The 20826-nt window shown below is 54.7% G+C and overlaps 1 protein-coding gene across 1 annotated transcript; it reads left to right on the forward strand.

Moving 5' to 3' along the window:
* Positions 1-1845: 1845 nt before the first annotated feature.
* LOC116939771 (uncharacterized) lies at positions 1846-20466 on the forward strand. The gene is made up of 9 exons (XM_032948559.2): positions 1846-6319; positions 6790-6901; positions 7343-7377; positions 9782-10008; positions 10931-11014; positions 14636-15529; positions 16625-16738; positions 17331-17654; positions 18121-20466. The coding sequence occupies exons 4-9, from the start codon at positions 9799-9801 to the stop codon at positions 20464-20466; spliced, it is 3972 nt and encodes a 1323-aa protein (XP_032804450.2). The 5' UTR covers positions 1846-6319; positions 6790-6901; positions 7343-7377; positions 9782-9798.
* Positions 20467-20826: the final 360 nt, after the last annotated feature.

Below are 20826 nucleotides of genomic sequence, written 5' to 3' on the forward strand. Positions count from 1 at the left end.
ACACCTGTGCGCGTGTACACCTGTGCGCGTGTACACCTGTGCACGTGTACACCTGTGCACGCGCATACCTGTGTACACCTGTGCACGTGTACACCTGTGCACGTGTACACCTGTGCACGTGTACACCTGTGCACGTGTACACCTGTGCACGCGCATACCTGTGTACACCTGTGCACGTGTACACCTGTGCACGTGTACACCTGTGCACGTGTACACCTGTGCACGTGTACACCTGTGCACGCGCATACCTGTGTACACCTGTGCACGTGTACACCTGTGCACGTGTACACCTGTGCACGTGTACACCTGTGCACGCGCATACCTGTGTACACCTGTGCACGTGTACACCTGTGCACGTGTACACCTGTGCACGTGTACACCTGTGCACGCGCATACCTGTGTACACCTGTGCGCGTGTACACCTGTGCGCGTGTACACCTGTGCACGTGTACACCTGTGCACGTGTACACCTGTGCACGCGCATACCTGTGTACACCTGTGCGCGTGTACACCTGTGCGCGTGTACACCTGTGCGCGTGTACACCTGTGCGCGTGTACACCTGTGCACGTGTACACCTGTGCGCGTGTACACCTGTGCACGTGCATGCCCTGCGAAGTCTCGTCAAGGAGCATTGAGCGCCACGCGCAACTGCGGTCATCCTCGCAGCGGCGGATTTTTGGCTGCTGGCCATCGAACGCACGCGGTCACCGCATCGCGTGGCGCTTTCAGATGCGCTTCTGCGGCCGTCTGGAACGCTCTTCCCTTCCGATGTTAGGAAGCCACTGGAGCTGTGCACTTTTAAATGTATATTGAAAACGCATTGCTTTAGAACTGCTCCTTGTGTTTAGTTTGTTGTCCCTTCCCCCAGCACCACCGATTCGCACGGTTGGCTACGTACGGTGCGAAAGAAGTTCAACATACATACGCACATACGTAGGTATACATCTCAACGCCTCCGCAGCTGTGTAGGCGGAGCGGTGGCGCTGTGGTGAGCGCACTGCACTGCGAACCCAGCGACCCCAGTTTTGTTTACCGGTCGCGGCTAACATCAGTGGCGGGTGGACTGGTCATAATCTCCACCTTCAACCCGCATTGACCACGGGGTGGGGACGTCTTCATCCAGCAGTGGATTGATACTGATATGGAGAGGTGTCCCGATGCGTCTATTCATTGATTAAGATCGATCCTTAAGCTCACGATACATGACGTTCTAAATCGTGTGTGTGTGTGTGATTTGTAACATCGTCATCATTAAAGTCGTCTCCATCGTCGACGTCGTCTCTACGACCTCCGTGACCTTCACCACTACCCCACCAACACTGCCACTATGACCACGGGGGCATCGTCACTGATGAGACATCTCCAGCCCCCCTCCCCACATCCCCCCGGCCCCCTCCCCCCGGCCCCCTCCACCCGGCCCCCCATCCACCCACTAACCCCGTCTCTGCTGTTATTTTCTTTAAAATTTTGTAACCGAAGCGCGGAGTTTGCGGGATGTGATGCATGGGAGAACGCGCACACCGGCGGCATACAAAACACACACACACACAGGGGGAGAGAGGAGGGATGGAGGGATAGGGAGAGAGGAGGAATGGAGGGATAGGGAGAGATGGAGGGATAGGGAGAGAGGAGGGATAGAGGGAGGGTGAGATGGAGGGCGATGGGGAGAGGGGTTAGGGAGACAGGGATGGAGGGAAGGAGAGATGGAGACAGAGATGGAGGGAGGTAGAGATGGAGGGGGTGAGAGGGATGGAGGGAAGGCGGAGGGGGGAATGGAAGGGGATGGAGGGAGAGCTGGGAGGGGGAGAGATGGTGGAGGATGGAGACAGAGAGGGAGGGATAAAGGGAGGGATGGAGGATGAGGAGGAGGTAAAAAAAGAGGAAGTGGGGAGAGAGTGAAAGAGAAAATAATGACTTGAGACACAGAAGGGTGAGGCCGTGCGAGTGGGAGATGGAGGGAGGGAGAGAGAGAGGGTGTTATCCCTAGCGACCCAGACAGCTACAGGCAGCGTCTTTGTCGTGTGCGTGTCTGTGTGGAGCGGTGGCGCAATGGTTCGCGCAACTGCGCTATAAACCCGACGACCTGACTCTGATCCGCGACCACGGCTGACGTCAGTGGCGACTGCTGTCCGAACCAGTCCAGGGCCTCCCTCAGGTCCATTCAGTCTTAAGTGAGCAACCTGGTGTGGTGTGTGAACATCAGGACTGCCGGGGGGGGGGAGGGTAAGACAAAGGCGGCCGGGCGTGGTGGTGTTGCTTACCACACCACCCCCTCGAGGGAGTGGTAGGGGTGCGGTATTGTAACGGTTAGCACGCTGCGCTACCAACCCGGGCGTCCCGAGTTCGATTCCTGCACCGGTCTGGGGTCTCCCTTAGATCGACTCGGCCTTAAATGGGTACCTGGTGCGGTGTGTAAACATCGCCACGAGGGAGACAAAGGCGGCCAGGCGTGGTGTGACCACCCACCCCCTTCGTGTGCCGTCTCGGCCATCATAGGTGCTCGCTGACCGCACTTGCCCCAACAGTCTGCTACAGGCTACACGGGTCATCATCGTGTATGTTTGAACTTCAGTCGCACCGTACGTAGCCAGCCGTGCTAATCAAAGGTGCGGCCACTCGAGTTCGATTCCCGCTCACGGTCAACACCAGTGACGATTATCTGAACCGGTTCTGGTCTTCCCCTAGGTCTACTCAACCTTAAATTATTACCTGGTGCGCTGTGTATAAAAAAGGAACGCCACGGGGGGAGACAAAGGCGGTCGGGCGTGGTGCTGGCCACCCACCCCCTCGTGTGCCGTGCCGGCCTTCATAGGTGCTCGCTAAGAGCAGCACTTGCCCCAACAGTCTGTTAAGGCTACACGGGGGGTCTTTGTATGTGTGCGCACACGAGCCGAGTTAATCCGCACCGCCTCCTCGTAGAAAACCTCCAGCGGGGAGACGGAGCCATGGAATCAGCTCGAGGTGCAGGTGCTAGAGATGGATTGCTGCATCGCAGGATCGTGAGAGATGGCGATGGCTTCGGGCAGACCTTCATCCAGCAGTGGATTGATCGTTGCTGCTGCTGTTGATGATTACGATGATGTACGTTTGTGCATAAACAAATCACTGCCGTTCGCCACGAAGAGGCGCTGACGTCACCGCGAAGCTTGTGCCAGGCTAGGTGCACCTTGAGGCCACGTGAAGTGTGGAAGGCTCGCTCGCAGGAAGTCAAGGGGCACCCCCATGCATGGGTTGACTGACTGAGATGGCTGGCAAATGCACCACCTGCGCTCCCCAATGTGCCAACTTGTTTCGTTTTGACCGCCCAGGCGCTCGACTCGTTGTTGTGAGCGACGTTGCTCAGACATCCGCTGTTGTGGGAAATACGGCAGCCTCATAAACACACACACAAGACACAGATCCCCCGTATAGCCTTCATCTGCTTTTGGGGCAGGTGCTGTCGGCGAACACCCATTGACGTCGGAACAGTACATGATGGGGTAGGTGACCAAGCATCACGCCCGGCCGCCTTTGTCTCCCAAGTGGCCTTGTTTACACACAACACCGGATACTCATTTGAGGCTGAACCGACCTAGGGGAGGCCCAGGACAGGTTCAGATAATCGTCACCGGTGTTGGCCAGATTCGGGTCGCCACCTCCCCACCCACCCAACCACCCCGCTCAATCTACAAACAAAAGCTCCCCTTATAGCCTTAACAGACCTTTGGTTGCAAGTGCTGCTAGCGAGCACCGACACATCAGTATATAAAGTACATCCAGACACAACACGCAACATACACGCGCGTGTGTGTGCGCGCACGCGCTCGGCAGGTTCATTTCTCGACAACTCATCGCTTGCGCTCTCGTCCCAACATCCAATTAATTGCAATCGCCTAGGGGCGAGGGTCCAGTCTGCGCTTGTGATTATCCTCCGAAAAAGAGGTGGCGCCTCTTTTTGTTTTGTTTTAACCGCGGCGCCTCTCGTTGCAAGACAACGGGGATCGGCTGGGAGGTGGTGGGAGGCGTGGCGGTGGAATGCCGGGAGGAGGCGATTGGGAGGGTGATAACGAGTTAATTTATAACGACGGTCGTGCGTTAGGAGACAATAGACATTGGATATTGGACCGTTCCAAAGCGTCGTCGTCATCGTGATGATTATTATTATTATTACGTGTAAATGAGGAGTCGCGCAGAGGAGGAGACTCTTCCGTGCGTCGTCATCGTCGTCGTCATCATCGTCACGGTCGATATTTTCTCCGGCGTCATCGCAATCGTCGGTGTTGTCATCGTTGTGGCAATCGTTGTGATTGTCATCATCATTGCTCTCGTCATCATCATCATAAATGTTCAGTCATGTACATAATTGGTGTCTGTAACTCTTTAAATCACAATCACTTGTCTCCATCAGCATTGTCTTCATAATCACCATCATTGTTTTCATCATCGTGATAATTATCCTCACAATCGTCATAATTTTCATCATCATCGTCGTTCGCTGAGGCCGGCACGCATCACGAGGCAGGCGCGTAGAGGTTGCCGCGCGCTGTTGACGCGTCTCGCCGAGGCCACGCGAAGGCAAAGTCGCGCGTCTCATCTCTCTCCGTGCCCCCCACGCCGCTCCCGCAGTAATCCCACAAATCCCACACCCGTGGCAGCCACAGCTCCCCTCCAACTCCTCCTTCTTCTTCAGCCTCGCCACGGAAGACGTTTCGGGCGCGCACCCGTATCCAGAGGCACACCGCCCCTTAACGAGCGACTCCCAAAGTCATCAGCGCGCCTCAAAGGCCACGTGCGCCCGTGTTCAACAAGCATCCGGCGCGTGCAGCGTGAAGCGGCCTGAGTGACACTTAAACGGTGGGAGGAATGGAGTTTGACCAGCGTGGTGAAGTTTGGTCAAATAACCACCATAACCTACACGGCGTGGGAAGGCCTTCATCTGTTAGGGGATTGAGAATGGCTTGTGAATACAGTGCTGCCGTATTACCAGATGCTCCTGGCAAGATCACCCCGTAGAAACGATGGGACCCTCTGGAACGCAAGCCCCGGATGCTGGTTTCCCTCTCCCATTGTCAGAGCGGATACCACTCTTTTGCACCGTACGTAACCAACCGTGCTAATCGGAGTTGCGGGGGAAGGACAACAAACTAAACACACAAAGCAGTCCTAAACAAATGCGTTTTAAAGCTAGATGATTTAAGAAGTGCATAGTTCCAGTGGCTTCCTAATACCGGAAGGAAGAGTGTTCCAGACGGCCGCAGAAGCGCATCTGAAAGCGCCGCGTGATGCGGTGACCACCGTCTTTGTTCGATGGTGAGCCAGAAGCCGCCGCTGCGAGGATTACCGGATGATGATGATCATCATCATCATCATCATGATGATCATTATAATTTGGTGCTATTGAGTTGGCAGTGGTTCGCAAGCAGAAATAAGAGGCAGTTTCTAACATGCGTCAAAAACTGCCTCAAAAGGAAATGCGTAATAAACAAGCGACGTTTTGAGCAATGACCCTTCTTCGTGGAACCTTATTTCGCTTATAACGCAAAAGCAATAGAACCAAAACAGCACAAGGACGAGGAATATTCCCGCTGTCCAAATGTCATCAAAAAGCTCGGCGGCCACCGACTCACTGCCATCTGCGAGCGGCAGAGCAATAGAAACACACGCCGAGCGAATCGCAAGCGAGCGCCATCAGTGGACGTGTTGTATGGGCCAAGGCGAGGAAAGAGAGAGAGAGAGAGGTGGAGGGATTGCACGCCAATTGTCCCTTACGTATCGTCCAGGATGAACGTCGGGCGAGTACGGACACGACTGCGTTGGAGGAGCCGAGAATCCGAAATGCAAGAGTGAGGGCGACGAATGGGCGCTGATGTCTTCATCACAGACGCCCCTTGAGCCGATTTTAATTTAGCAGCACTCGAGTAGATGCCCTCTATGGGATCGACGGCTGTTGGACTCCGCATCCTGCAATCCCCACATTCCCGGGATGGCGACCCACGAATCCCCGTCCTCGCATCACCCATCACCGAACTGCCGTCATCATCATCATCATCACCAACAGCATCATTCTCCATCCCCTCCTTCTCCTGTCCACACTCACCACCCCCCTCGCTCTCTAACAGCCCCCCCCCCCACTCCGCGCCTCCTCCTCCTCCTCCTCTATAAAACTCAGCAGAGAGCAAACGCCGCCGCTGTCGACTTCGGCTCCCTTGGTTGGGAGGCGGGAGGAGGGACGCGCCCTGGAGGGAAGGGGATCGACCTCCTGGAGACGAATTTGGTGCTCGCTAACGGCGCGGGTGGCGTTCAACGATGGACAGCCAGAAGGACACGTGGTCGCGACCTGTGAGTCAATACGTACAAGTGTCACACGCGGGGGGGGGCGGGGGGGAGCGGGGTGAGTTCACGTGTATGTGGTGGGAGCGGTGGCGCGGTGGTGAGTTCACCTCGCGCCGAATCGGTCCTTGGTCTCCCCCTAGGTTGACTCAGCCTTAAATGAGAACTGAGCGCGGTGTGTACACAGTGCGGGGACAAATGCCTCGGGGCTTCGTAATGGACACCCACCCCCTTGTGTTGCCATGCCGGCCTTCATAGGTGCTCGCTAACAGCACTTGCCCTAAAAATCTGTTAAAGGCTACGTGGTGGGTGTTCGTCTGTGTGTGTTCCTCTGTGTATCTAAAGCCCACGGTTGCTGACTCCAGCCAAGTCATACAGGGTTGTTCCATTTATACAGGGTTGTTCCATTTATAGACGCCCTCACCGGAATGTTTCATTTCAAAGCCCCCCCGTGTGTGTATCGCTCTATGCACACGAAGGGCGAGCTTCACAGGAGGGCCTTCTAAGAACGCAGCGGTGACACGTGGACACACGCAGGCTCTCGCAAAGGATGCCTTCGTCGCCTGGGCGTTTCTGATGATGATGATGACGGTGATGATTTTTGTTTGTTTGTAATCTTTACCAATGTCAATGCACTTTCAAAATAATCCATCGCTCTCCAGCTGTAAGATCTGCAGCCATCGCTTTCACCATCTTCAATCACCTTTTGCGGCGAGGAAACTATTTACCCGCGTGTGTTTGTGTGTGTTTTCGCGTGTGCATGTGTAAACATTGCAACGAGAGAGATGAAGGCGGCCGGGTGTGGTGCTGGTCACTAACCCCCTTGTGTGCCGTGCCGGCCTTCATAGTTTCTCGCTAACAACACGTGCCCCAACAGTATATTAAGGTTATAGGAGGGGATCATTGTATTTGTATTTCTGTGACCACGTTGCTCTGTGTTATATATCATATACGTAGTATTGTATATGTGTATGTACGTGTTTGGGTGTGCATACTGTATATATTTTTTTTTATCTGTGTCTCTGAGTGCAGCTGAAGTTATATTTGAAGGCTGCACTCACACGGACGTAAGTGACGACACTGGCCCAGTCTGGGGAATTGCCAACAGCTGTTGTATTTAGAGACACCCACCACCACAGTAACCACCACCACCACCACAGTGACCACCACCACAGTGACCACCACCACCACAGTGACCACCACCACCACCACGGTGACCACCACCACCACCACCACCACAGTAACCACCACCACAGTGACCACCACCACAGTGACCACCACCACCACAGTGACCACCACCACCACCACCACCACAGTGACCACCACCACCACGGTGACCACCACCACCACCACAGTGACCACCACCACCATCACCACGGTGACCACCACCACCACCACCACAGTGACCACCACCACCACCATCACAGTAACCACCACCACCACGGTGACCACCACCACCACCACAGTGACCACCACCATCAGCCTGCTTTATAATGGTTGTGATCGGATCACTGGACACACACACACGGTGGAGCCGGGACGATTACTCGTTTCGGTCGATTAATCGACTAACATTTCAGGCGACTGCTTTTGATATTGTATTAATCACGATTGTGGGTATTGATTAGGATGACAATTAATATAGCCATTGATTGAGATTTGTACGTGGTATTTGTTATGTCAAATGATGATGCGGAGGAGGAGAGTTGTGGTGGTAGTGGTTGTCTTGGTGATGATGTCGGTAGTGGTGTTAGTTGTGATAACAACGATGATGACACTGTACTTGCATAAATCCCGTGGTCAATTACTCGGACCCCTTTAAAAACCGCTGGCCGCCCAACCCATCCGGCCTCGAGAAAGGGGAGAAACCCCCAACATGTGACGTCTAGCGTGACGCGAGGCCGATGATCCCTGCGGTACTTTAAGAGTCCCGACTGTTTTCGTGCTCTCCGATTATAATTATTCGAGTAATCTGTTCCTTAAATAGCCAGCTCAGGCGGCTCAGAGGGATAGCGAGTTGGAGGTGTTCACTCAGCCCATCATCCTCCCCCCCCCCCCCTCTCTGGGGATCGATCAAACGAGCACCGTATTTTGGCTGTCAAATGGACAGACTCGTCGCCGTCATAGGAACGAGGAATGTCCACCCACTGGCTCGCAGGAGATGCCTCGCTGCTCGTTTGAGCAGAAAACCGCTTTGACTTTTGGCGAAAGAGCAAGCGTCCTATCGCCTAGACATGAAGAAAAGGGGCAGTCACCACGTGGCCGTAACAAACGCCTCGCCTGCCTCGTGTCCTCTGTCTGTTGTTGAGGAGGAGGCAGAGCTTGCAGGGGGGACGCGCGGGCGAACATTTCACGGGCGAGGCACCCGGTCTCGGTCCATCTCAACTGGGCAATGAGACAACTTTCAGAATGGGACATCTTCATTTACCCTTGAGAAATCCGATGAGCTATGAATCTATATATTTTTTTTCCACAGATGTCCAATACCGGGGAAGGCAGATTCATCTTGTTGCCATTAACGTGCGATGATGAAAACTTGAACATGGTTACATGGTTTAAATGACCCAAGTCAGATAGATATCCGAGAGTTCCACAGTGCGGGTGTCACGTGAATGAAGGCCCAGAGAGTTCCACAGTGCGGGTGTCACGTGAGCGAAGGCCCAGAGAGTTCCACAGTGTGGGTGTCAAGTGAGCGAAGGCCCAGAGAGTTCCACAGTGCGGGTGTCACGTGAGTGAAGGCCCAGAGAGTTCCACAGTGCGGGTGTCACGTGAGCGAAGGCCCAGAGAGTCCTACAGTGAGGGTGTCACGTGAGTGAAGGCCCAGAGAGTTCCACAGTGCGGGTGTCACGTGAGTGAAGGCCCAGAGAGTTCCACAGTGCGGGTGTCACGTGAGTGAAGGCCCAGAGAATCCCACAGTGCGGGTGTCACGTGAGTGAAGGCCCAGAGAGTTCCACAGTGCGGGTGTCACGTGAGTGAAGGCCCAAAGAGTTCCACAGTGCGGGTGTCACGTGAGTGAAGGCCCAGAGAGTTCCACAGTGCGGGTGTCACGTGAGTGAAGGCCCAGAGAGTTCCACAGTGCGGGTGTCACGTGAGTGAAGGCCCAGAGAGTTCTACAGTGCGGGTGTCACGTGAGTGAAGGCCCAGAGAGTTCCACAGTGTAGGTGTCACGGAAGTGAAGGCCCAGAGAGTTCCACAGTGCGGGTGTCACGTGAGTGAAGGCCCAGAGAGTTCCACCGTGCGGGTGTCACGTGAGTGAAGGCCCAGAGAGTTCCACCGTGCGGGTGTCACGTGAGAGAAGGCCCAGAAAATCACCCATTCACTTGAGCTTCCTTCTGGGGATGCAGAGGAGGAGATCTATATCCGCCCACCTCAGAGTTCTTGTTGTCATTCCAGACGCGGGAGCGTAGCGATACAGTACAACAGTGGATTTTACTGCACTGCCCTCCTGCCCCCCCCCACTCCTCCACCCAGTCCACTGGTCTGAGCTGATGACGGGACCCCTCGGGTACGGCCGGGAGGCTCCGCACCCCACAGTGGAATCCACGAAAGAAGGAGGAACCCCCCTCGGCACGGATCTCTCAGGGCTCCCACGGGGACCAAGCCGCCCCCTCCCCTCCCCCCCTACGCGGCCCCCTTTGGGGGGCGCGGACGGGGTCGGAGGGGGGGCTCTGGACTGCGCGGCTGGAGTCTGTGTCACGGTGCGTCTGGGGGTGGGTGGCCAGCACCACGCCCGGCCGCCTTTGTCTCCCCAGTGGCGATGTTTATTACACACCGCACCAGGTACTACTCATTTGAGGCTGAGTCCACCTAGGGGAGGCCCAGGATCAGTTCAGATAATCGTCACCGGTGTTAGTGGCCGTGAGCGGGAATCCAACTCGGGTCGCCGGGTCCGTAGCGCAGCGTAGCACTAACCGCTGCACCACCACCACCACCACGCACGCCCCCCCCTCCCTTTCCAAACCCACAACAAAGATGCCCCGTGTAGCCCTTAAACGGACTGCTGGAGGCAAAGTTGCCGTTGACTTGCACCTCTGAGGGCCGGGACGGCACACGAGGTGACCGCGTGGCTAACACCACGCAGCCGCAGCAGCTTTTCAGTTCAGGCTGAGTCGACACAGAATCGCGTTATTAAAATAACGCTTCGCTGTGTAAGAGTATATATGGCTGTGGATTTGAGGTGATGTTTGTGCACCTCTGTGAACGTAACTGGCATTGGCCAAAGATCCCAATGCCAATTTCAAATTTGCCAAATGTCAGAGAGATAAAAAAATACCTTCAAATTACTCAATTGAGATCGCACGTAACAGCAACCACCATCGCTCCCCGACAGCAACAACAAGAACAACAAAACAACTCGGCAGGACCCTCTTGAAAAAAAGAGTCACGGTGAAGTTTTTTTCTGAGTAGACCAGCGACAATTCTGCATTCTCATGAGTCCCCTTGCTTGCACCTGGGGCCTGAATTTGTTCTGTGCGAACGTGCATATAACTTATTTCGCACCGTACGCAGCCAACCGCGCTAATCGAGAGGACAACCAACTAAAGACAACAACAAGCTGTCTGCTTGATGCCCTCTCGCCACTTGCTGCCGCTGCTCCTCACGTGACTCTCTCTCTCTCAGGTTGCCCCGTGCAAAGGGCGCGATGGGGCACCAAACGGCCGCACGTGCGCCTACTCCTGGCTCACCAGGTCCCGGGGCAAGCAGGTGAGAACATCGTCATCATCATCATCATGAGCACCATTGTCATCGTCATCAGCAGCACCAATATCATCATCGTCATCATCATCATGAGCACCATTGTCATCGTCATCAGCAGCACCAATATCATCATCGTCATCATCATCATGAGCACCATTGTCATCATCATGAGCACCATTGTCATCGTCATCAGCAGCACCAATATTATCGTGATCATCATCATGAGCACCATTGTCATCATTATCAGCACCATTGTCATCGTCATCATCAGCAGCACCAATATCATCATCGTCACCATCAGCGGCACCGATATCATTATCAGCAACAGAACCAATATCATCATCAGCACCATTTTCGTCATCATCATCATCCGCAGCACCAACATCAGCAGCACCAATATCATTCTCATCATCGGCAGCACCAACAATATCATGATCATCAGCAGCACGAGCAGCACGAGCAGCACCCACGCTAACCGTATCGTTCAAATAAAAAAAAAATACGAATTACCGCGCATTTATCATTGACGATAAATATCCATCATCATCATCATAACAGAATAAAAGTGCAGGCTGGAAAATCCAGAAGTTTCAAACGACACGCAAAAACGTGCAAAAAGGACACAGCCTTCAATTTGGCATAATAACATAAACCATTAGCAGTTCCTGAAGAAGTGTGCAGTTTTCTCCCCTTGTCTTAGGCCACCATCACAATAAATATATTGTGTAATGTACTGTGGCGACGAATCCTGATAGTTGGCTATCGCTGCTTGCAACTTCGAGCTGGTCACTTTCGCTCACGTTTGCAATACGCCTCATTCAGGAACTGCCGATGGTTTTTGCACAATGCGCAAAAAGCCAGTATGCCTTGTCTCACATTTGCTGTGTGTAGTTTTTAAACTTTTAACTTCTTTACGGCTTCTCGGAGCGCAGACTGCCCACTATAGGGCAGCTGTCCCTGTGCGGCACCTGGCTAGGCTATATGTGAGTAGGGGGGCGATGGCTGCTACGTGAGAAATGTTGTATGTAAAGTCCTGCACAGAGACCCCTCTACTTGCGAACATTCGACTTACGAACTGTCAGAGATACGAACAAACCTGTCCATATGTCCACTTACCAATTCTGACCGAGAGTCGTGAATTCAACAGCCACACAATAGAGGATGGTAGTGGCATCTACATCTGCAGAACGTGAAGAACCAGTGGCATCTACATATACAGGAGATTATATATATTTTTTGCATGTTAAGGCCACACACAGTTGTTTACAAATGTGGTCATCGCGGGAGCTTTGTTTGCAGAGATTGTAAAGTCGGCGGCCCGCGACTCACGGCCTTTGCGAGGGTTCCAGATTCTGCATCTCCGCAGCGTCGCCCCCCGAAACGCGCAATCGTACATATTTTTTTGGGGGGGGGGGGGGATTGGGGGTAAAGACACGAAGCAAATATGTAAATAAATAAATATTTCTAGAGTTGGGAGGGAGGGGGGTGAGGAAACAAAATCGCACGGCGGAGCAACTGCCGGACGTCTTTCATCGCCAGGCAGGTGGAGGGAGATGCCCCCCCCCCCGCGTCCCCCCTCCCCCTCCCCTCCACGGATCTCCAGAGTAAAATTAGCCAGGCAACTGGCCATGCCGTGTCATTCGTGTAACAAATCAAAAATCTACTTAAAGTATCTATTAAAAACTACCGTTAAACTATCTTTTTATTATTTGTTTACAAGGTAAGGCCCACTGAGCTATAAAGCTCTTTTTCAGAAGCGACCCGGTCACAAATGGTCGCTCAACGAAGTGGGCTTGTCGCGTGGCAAGTTACAGCAGCCAAATACTCGAAGGGCACGTTTCTAAATGTAGAGGGAAAAACCGGAGGACCCGGAGAAAAATCCTCGCCACTCCGGGGAGAGAGAGAGACACGCAAACTCCAAATATACAGCAGCAGCAGGCGTCAGGCTCGGGATCGAACCCAAGACCTCCTGCATCCCAAGCGAGGGAGTGAACATCTCCTAGCCACCGTGGTGCCCCGCGACCCGTACCACATCCCCACCAGCATTATAACAGCACCATCACACTACCAGAACCAGCACTACCACTGGCACTCGCCATCACCCTGCCAGAGGGGAGGGGAGGCCGGGCGGACGGGCGGGACGAGGGGGGGGGGTAGTATCTCGAGAAATGTGGGAATCTTTTCAAGTCCGCCCGCCCCCCCACCTCCCTTTCCTAATTAGGAGCGCGTGCCGGAGGTGCCGGCCCTGTCACTGTCCCCAAGAGGAGAGGAGAATGCACGCGTGTGTGGGTGCGCGCACGTGTCTCTCTGCGCGTGAGAGAGTGAGGCGGGGAGGGATAAGAGAGAAGGGGGAAAAAAAGGGATAAGAGAAAAAAAAACAATATGAAAATCAACAATAAAGAACTAATGAAGAAAAAGAGAGAGCGAGCGAGTAAAACAGAGAGCGAGTGCGCGCGAGACGGGAACACACACGCACACACAGCGGGGGGGGGGGGGGGCGTGAGAGTAGTGGGAGAGAGACGGAGATGGCGAGAGAGACGCAGAGCGAGACAATGGCCCCGAGAGTGGAGGAGAATTCACGCGTGTGTGCGTGCCTCCGTGCGTGCCTCCGTGCCTCCGTGCGAGACGGGAGGAGACAGGAGGAGACGCAGAGAGCCAAAGGCGACGGATGGGAGAAGCGCGGAGATTTTGTACCCGATGGCGGTTGTGGAATTTGCCCGCTTGCGTGCCTGTGGTCAAAGAGAGGAGACAGTGAGAGACAGGATTTCAGAGAATGACCCCACTTCCACGTCCCCGGTTATAAGAAGAATGATAATGATGATGATGCACTTTAGTTACCCAGGAAAGCCTCACTGAGTGTTGGGGCTAATTCTCAGGAGGGTTCTGTAATGTTAAGGATGCTCGGCCAATATCTTAAGGGAATCTACATCGCGCCTGAAGCAATGGGGGCAAATCTGTGATGACGCGTGACTTCGGTGAAAGCGAAAATGAGGACCGTGAATGATGATGAATGGATTTGTATGAACGGGGAATGAGCCGCAGCCACGCAATGAGAATGTGAAGAGGGAGCAGTAACGGACGAGACCCCAGGAATTGTGACGGTGGGCTACCAATTCATGGCGTCACCATACCACAAAAGGAATCCACCGGGGCGAGGTAGCAGGGCATGGGGTGTCAGATTGTTCCTTGCTCGCGACCGCACATCGATGAGCGTTTGGCTTCGCGCGGGAGGGACCCAGAGCTCCCGCAAACAAGCCCGCGGCGTGCGCCGCGTGGAGGTGGAACACGGGAAGCTGCACTCAGGCATCTTGCTGCACTGCCACCATCTCCTGGCGACCGAGCAGCACAAGCCGACCAACCGCAGTATTCCCAGACAGTTTGCTGTCCCAACCGCTAACCAGGCTCAAAATCAGCTTGGCTTGCGAGATCGGCCACAAATTGTCACGCAGTCAGCGAGATTCGGGCATGGGCAAATGCTGCCGCTGTTGACGATGACGACGATTATTTGTATGATTACAATGTATGTATGTTGAACTTCTTTCGCACCGCACGTAGCCAACCGTGCTAATCGGAAGCGATGATCGTGATGAAGATGGTGGTGGTGGTGACGACGGTGCCTTCCCGCAGGGTCGCCGAGGGAGACCCCTCGCCCCCGCTCGCTCTCCGCCGCTGCTGCCATTGTGGGGGGCGCGAAGGGGCGGACGGCAGGACCCGCGGGGGGCCCCCACGACCCATCCGCCGCCAACCCCTAGCTGCGACCCTCCAGGCGCAGGGACGGAAGCGAGCGCCGGGGACGAGTGCCTGCGACCCGGAGCCGAGAGCGGCAGCCGCGACGCTGGTGGCGACGTTGAGCCGCGAGCGTGCAGCGGCGATCGGTCTGTGGAGCCCCACGAGACGCCTCCGTCGATGCCGTCGTTGTCTTCATCCTCCTCCTCCTCGTCGTCGTCGTCACTTTTGCAGGGGCCGGTCAAGGACCACCGCAAAGTCTGCGGTGACCCCTCGGGAAGAGACCGAAGCGTGGGACGGACGCCAGCGGACAGCGAGGGGTCGGAGGTCACCGTGGCCTCGAGCTCGGCGCGGGGAAGGTTCGCGAGCTTGCACAACGGCAGCCGCCCTCACGCGTCGGGCTCTGACCCCGCCATGACCTCGACGCGACCCCTGGCGGCCGCGCGCTCGCAGCCCGCGCTGCCGCCCCTGGACCCGCGCGGCAGCCGCCCCGCCGCCGCCGCCGGTGGTGGGCGGAGAGCTTCCTCCTGGGGTCTGGTGGTGCTGCCGCCGCGTGTAGGGTGCGTCGTGACGAAGCTGCGTGGACCCCCAGCCCCCCGCGGTGACCCCCGAGATCCCAGAGGTCGCCGAGAGCACGCGGCTGGGACCACGGCGAGCCGCGGCGGACGTCACCTCCTCCGCCCCGAGGAGGCGGAGGAGGTGAAGGAGGAGCAGGACCAGATGGAGGAGGTGAAATCACCACCGCCGCTTGATCTGGGGTCTTCGCCGTGCGAGACCGTGGAGGAACCCGGCAAGGTGATCGTATGATGGGAAAATAAAATAAATAGATTCCAGTCATTTTCAATGTCACCACTGGATGATGTGTCGGTCATAGGGGTTGTCTGACCATACTTGATCATGCTGGTGGGCAAGACCGGTTCAGATGTCACTCGCCAATGATTTTAGCCATGACGACATGAGGATTCATAATGAATACGTATCGCCGCACCTCCGATTAGGACGGTTGGCTACATGCGGTGCGAAAGAAGTCCAACATACGTATATTGCCAATGATTGAGATTGAGGATGATTGATATTGATGAGGGCAAATGATGATGCAGAGAGTGGTGGTGGTGATTGTCTGGGTGATGATTGTGGTGGTAGTGGCAGCGTTGGTAGTGATGCTGCTGGTCACGATGACAAATGACATCGGTGGTTATGACAATGCACCTCCGTGATCATTAACGCACTCTCGCAATTCATCAGTTCAACACGTGGCTCATACATAACTTCAGTTTCAGTTTATTTATTTTGGTATAGCCCTGTGAGCCATTCGGCTCTTGAATCGGGTGCAACCACAACAAACAAAAACACAAAACGGGAGTGCCACTCCCAAGCACGTGTTAGCAGTTTAAAAGTTTGTATGTGTGTGTGACATCTCTATTGCATTGATTTGTGAACGTCGTAGTCTGTACCACTTCCTTTCGGAGTATCCCAAAAGCCCCCTTTGTTCTGCGCCTTCATCAGGTGTACCGCATGGAAAGTGCGGTGTAAATAATAATGACTAATAATAGTCAGTCAACGATGACCACCACTAGAACAGTGATGATGATGATGAGTGAGCTGATAACGACAATGATATATAATGGGTGAAGTCATGACGATGATGGTAGTGATCATGATGGTGATGATGATGGTGATGATGATGGTGATGATGATGGTGATGATGATGGTGATTATGATGATGGTGATGATGATGGTGGTGATGATGGTGGTGATGATGGTGATGATGATGGTGATGATGATGATGGTGATGATGGTGATGATGATAATGCTGATGATGATGGTGATGATAATGGTGATGATGATGGTGATGATGGTGAGGATGATGGTGATGATGTATCCCCATAGCGAGCAGCCCGTGGGCGCTTTTGGGGCAAAGGGGGTCTCCTATCCTCGTTCCTGGGCAGCCTGAGGCGGAGGAAGGGACCCCGGTCCTGCGAGGGGGACTCCGCGATCCCACAGGTACAAGCCGGGCTGCCAGAAGCGCTCCCTCTCTCTCCCTAAATCTCCATTGAAAACTAATAATTTCTGGAACTGCTTTTATTGGGTTGGCCTTCCCCCAGCTTCTCCGATCAGTGCTGTTTGCTACGTACGGTGCAAAAAGAAGTTCAACATTCACACATCCCCTTGCAGACCCCCCCCCCACCACCGCCATCCAGACTCGGGGGTAGTGCCGGAACGATTGATCTATTTCAGTGGTTCACGGCTTACAGGCAGTACAGCGGAAATGTTTCTTAACAGCTTGTCTGGGTAGTAACGTGTTTCGCATTGTCTCCTCTTAGGCACAGGGGTTTTCTCTGAGCACTGCAGTGTTGCTCCCAGAACCTAACAAAAAAACCCAAACAAGAAAAAGCACACGGTCTAACACTCCTAAAGCAGAATCCTCTGAGGAAAAAAGAGCATTGGGACTCAATACAGTGGGAAAAACACATTGCGCGCCATGCTGGAAAGGTGATCTGCGTCTTGATGATGTGATTGCTAAGTTACATGTGGATGAAAGTGCCACGTTATAGAAAAAAAAAAGATTATTTATGAAGGTGTCTTTACCCCACAGGTCAGCAAGTCAAGTCCCCATCGTCTAACCCCCTGCGCAAGTGGGGAACAGCCTCAGATATCTGGCGCACCTCCACCACCACACCCACAGTCATCATCATCAGCTGCAGCATCAACATCGTCATCATCATCATCGCCATCAGCAGCAGCGGCAGCGACATCATCGCCATCATCATTTCGCGGCGAACGGGAAACGAGGATGGAGGCGCTCCTCGAGGAAACGTCGTCCGGGGACCAGGAGTTGGCGCACACGTGGCCCAGGAGGAGGAGGAGGAAGAAGAAGAAGGCGAGGAAGATGAAGGCCATTACGGCGGAGGCGAACGAGGTGAAACGCTGTTCATTGTCACCGTTGCGGGGAGAGATGATACGCAACGGTCCGGGATTGCTGCCGAGGCATTCGTGATGAAGTGCACCCACCGCCCGCTGGGTCCGTCTGGTTTTTTTCGTCGCGCATGTTCAACCCGTTGTTGATGTAGCGTGGCGCGTGGGGGAGCGGTGGGCGCAGTGGTCAGTGCATTGCGTGATGCATTTGGCGACCTGCGATTTGAGTGATGTCTGAACCGGTCCTGGGCTCCGCCTGCCCCCCTTCACACCAACCCGTATTGAGCAGCCTGGTGTAGTGTTGTCAAATAAACCCCCGTGACCGGGAAGGCATGGGGTTGCCGTAATACAGCAGTGGATCATTAGCACGGTTGGCTATGTACGGTGCGAATGAAGTTCAACATACATACATACAAAACAAACCAAAAAGCAGCAACCTTTTAATAACTGCTGTGAATTTATGTGTGAAGGAGGTGGACTCGGAGGGACTGACGAAACACGGAGGAGTTGAAGGAGAAGAAGAACAAGGAGGAGAAGGACAGGGCGAAGGAGGAAGAGGCCACGTCAACACGAGCAGATACCCGACGCCCCCCGACTCGCCCGTCCGACCCCCGGACCCCCTGTGGGAAGGGGACCCAATCCCGGGGTCCGGCAGAGACTCGGGGTGTCTGACGCCGCTTCATGAGTCCTGGGACACGCTCTGGTCCGAACTCCACGACGACACGGGCGCCTCCACTGAGGGCGCCGTGGGTAGCGGCGGCTCGGCTGACGAGGGCCCTGAGCAGGCCGAGGAGGCCCAGGGTCGCCTCGAGGGGTCTTTTGCTGAAACGCCCGTCCGAGATGCTGGAGCGTCCTCTTCTGTCTCTGTCTGCGGCATTGAGGGGGTTTTCTCTGCAACTCTTGTCTATGACGTCGAGGGATCTCATTCCGGAGCCCTTGCCACGGACGTTGACCTCGAAGTGCCCATCTGTGGAACTCCTCACTTTGACCTTAACATTGAGCGACGAATCTCTGAAACTCCTAATAACCGTGACTTAGAGGTGTCTCATTGTGGAGATCCTAGCCAGGAATTTGACCACATGGGGCCCATGTTTGGCGCTCCTGCTCATGACCCTGATTTTGAAGGATCTCTCTCTGGAACATCTGCTCACGACCTACGTTGTGAGAGGTATCTCCCTGTAATCAATGAAGAACCTCTCCCTGAAAACTCTTCCCCTAGAGCCCCTGCCCATGACCTCGACCGTGAACCTCCTCTCTCCGTAACCACTGACTATGACCTTGACATTGAGGTGCCTACCACTGGACCTCCTGCCTATGACCGTGACCTCGAAGGTCCATCGTCTGTAAATCACGGTGGGAGGGAGCCCCACGTCCCCCTTTCCGACCTCCACCGTCGCCCGGGAGCTCGCAGCCCTTCTCCACTCATAGCGGGCGCTCGTGAGACTGCGGCGTCCGGAATGCCGGTGGCAATGGCCAGGGATTGTTCGCCCGTGCGGATGAGGCCCAAGAAGCATGGTGGCCTCCGTGGCCTCGCGGGCCCCAGGCTCTGCGGCCTGCAGCTGCTGAGGCGTCTGCAGGCCAAGGGACCTCGGGGCGAAACCCTAGAGCCCAAGTCCACACGGCGAGGAGGTCGCCTCGACGAGGAGCAGGAGGAGCAGGAGGCGAACCCGGTTGTTCGCTCGATGAGGGAGGGAGGAGTTGGTACTAATGGTGGTGGTGGTCGTCATGGGGGTGATGCTGATGGCCTTGGTGGTAATATATTTGAAAATAGTGGTAACACTTTTACAGAAGATGGCGGTGGTGTTGGTCACAATGGTCAGGGTTGTTTTGGAAGAGTTGGTGGTAATTTTGAAAGTAACGGATTTAGAGATAATAGAGTTCGTGGTGGTAGTGGTGGAGTTGGGGGTTCTAAAGGAGGTCATAATGGTGTTGGTGGTGATGTGGGAAGTGATGTTTTTTGTGAGGTCGATGGTCGTTTTGGAGGTGACGGATCTACAGATGAAGGTGGATGCGGTGGAGGTGATCATCTAGGCAAGGGCTCTAGAGGTGAGCCTGGCGGTGGTCATGGGAGAGGGGATGCTCTCGCAGGAGGTGGTGGACATGGTCACATTGGAGGCGATGGGCCTAGCGGTGTGGCAGTCCTAGATGGTGGTGTGCCAGGCAGTGGTGGCACGGACAGTTATGTACAAGCAGCGGGAGTAGGTGGAGGAGGTACGCGTCTCTTTCCAGGCAATGGATCCGTAGGTGTTCATGGGGGAAAGCCGGCTCGGCTCGAGGGACGACGAGAGGAGGAGGATGGTGATGTTGTGAAGGAGGTAGGTGAGGTCTGGGACGCGGGCAGGGGAAGAGAGACGCGGGGAGGCTATGATGATGATGAGGATGATGGTGGTGATGGTGGTGATGATGAGGATGGTGACGAGACGTCCCAGGAGTGGCATCTGCGCAGGGACTCCCGCATCAGCCTGATGCACGTGCAGCTGGAGGAGGCCTGGGACCGACTCGCCGCCTCCCTCACTCGCGACCACAACAACAACAACAGCATCACCAGCAGCAGCAAATCCACCAGCAGTAACAGCAGTAACAGCAGTAGCTACAAGCACGTTGTGAATAATATCGGCAGCAGCTGTTATAGCCACGATAGCAGCAGTAACCACACGAGAATCGGAAGGAGCAGCAGTAATCATAACAGCAACAACGGCAACAGTCGATATCGCGTGAGCAGCATCCGAGATCAGTGGCAACCACAGCAGCAGCAGCAACAGCAGAGGCGGGGAGAGTTGTTGGGACGCGTGTTTTATTCTGCATGTAACGATTAATCGAGAACGTACTCTCACGCTACATACACGAAGCGTGCACGTAACAATCGATTATTTGCAGTGTACGCTAAATATATCCGAATGTTATAGCTATTCTTTATTATTATGTTTTACAGTCTTATTTATTGTGCCATGCCAACGTCTCATTTCGGCCATTCGGAGCGCACGGAGGGAGAACAAAGGAAAGAACAACGCAACCGAGACGATGATGTTGCTGCTGCTGCACAGGCGCGCGAGTGTCAACACACTCAACGGCCACTGCTCGGTAGCCGTGGCACTGAATGGAGCGAAAGCAATCGACGTTTCGGGGAAGGGCCCCCTTCGTCGTGAAAGAGGCCAAGACGTATACGCCGTGCGCAG

This window comes from Petromyzon marinus, chromosome 6 (genome assembly GCF_048934315.1).
Source record: "Petromyzon marinus isolate PM22_M1 ecotype Great Lakes invasive population chromosome 6, UKy_Petmar_22M1.pri1.0, whole genome shotgun sequence".
Lineage (NCBI taxonomy): Eukaryota > Metazoa > Chordata > Hyperoartia > Petromyzontiformes > Petromyzontidae > Petromyzon > Petromyzon marinus.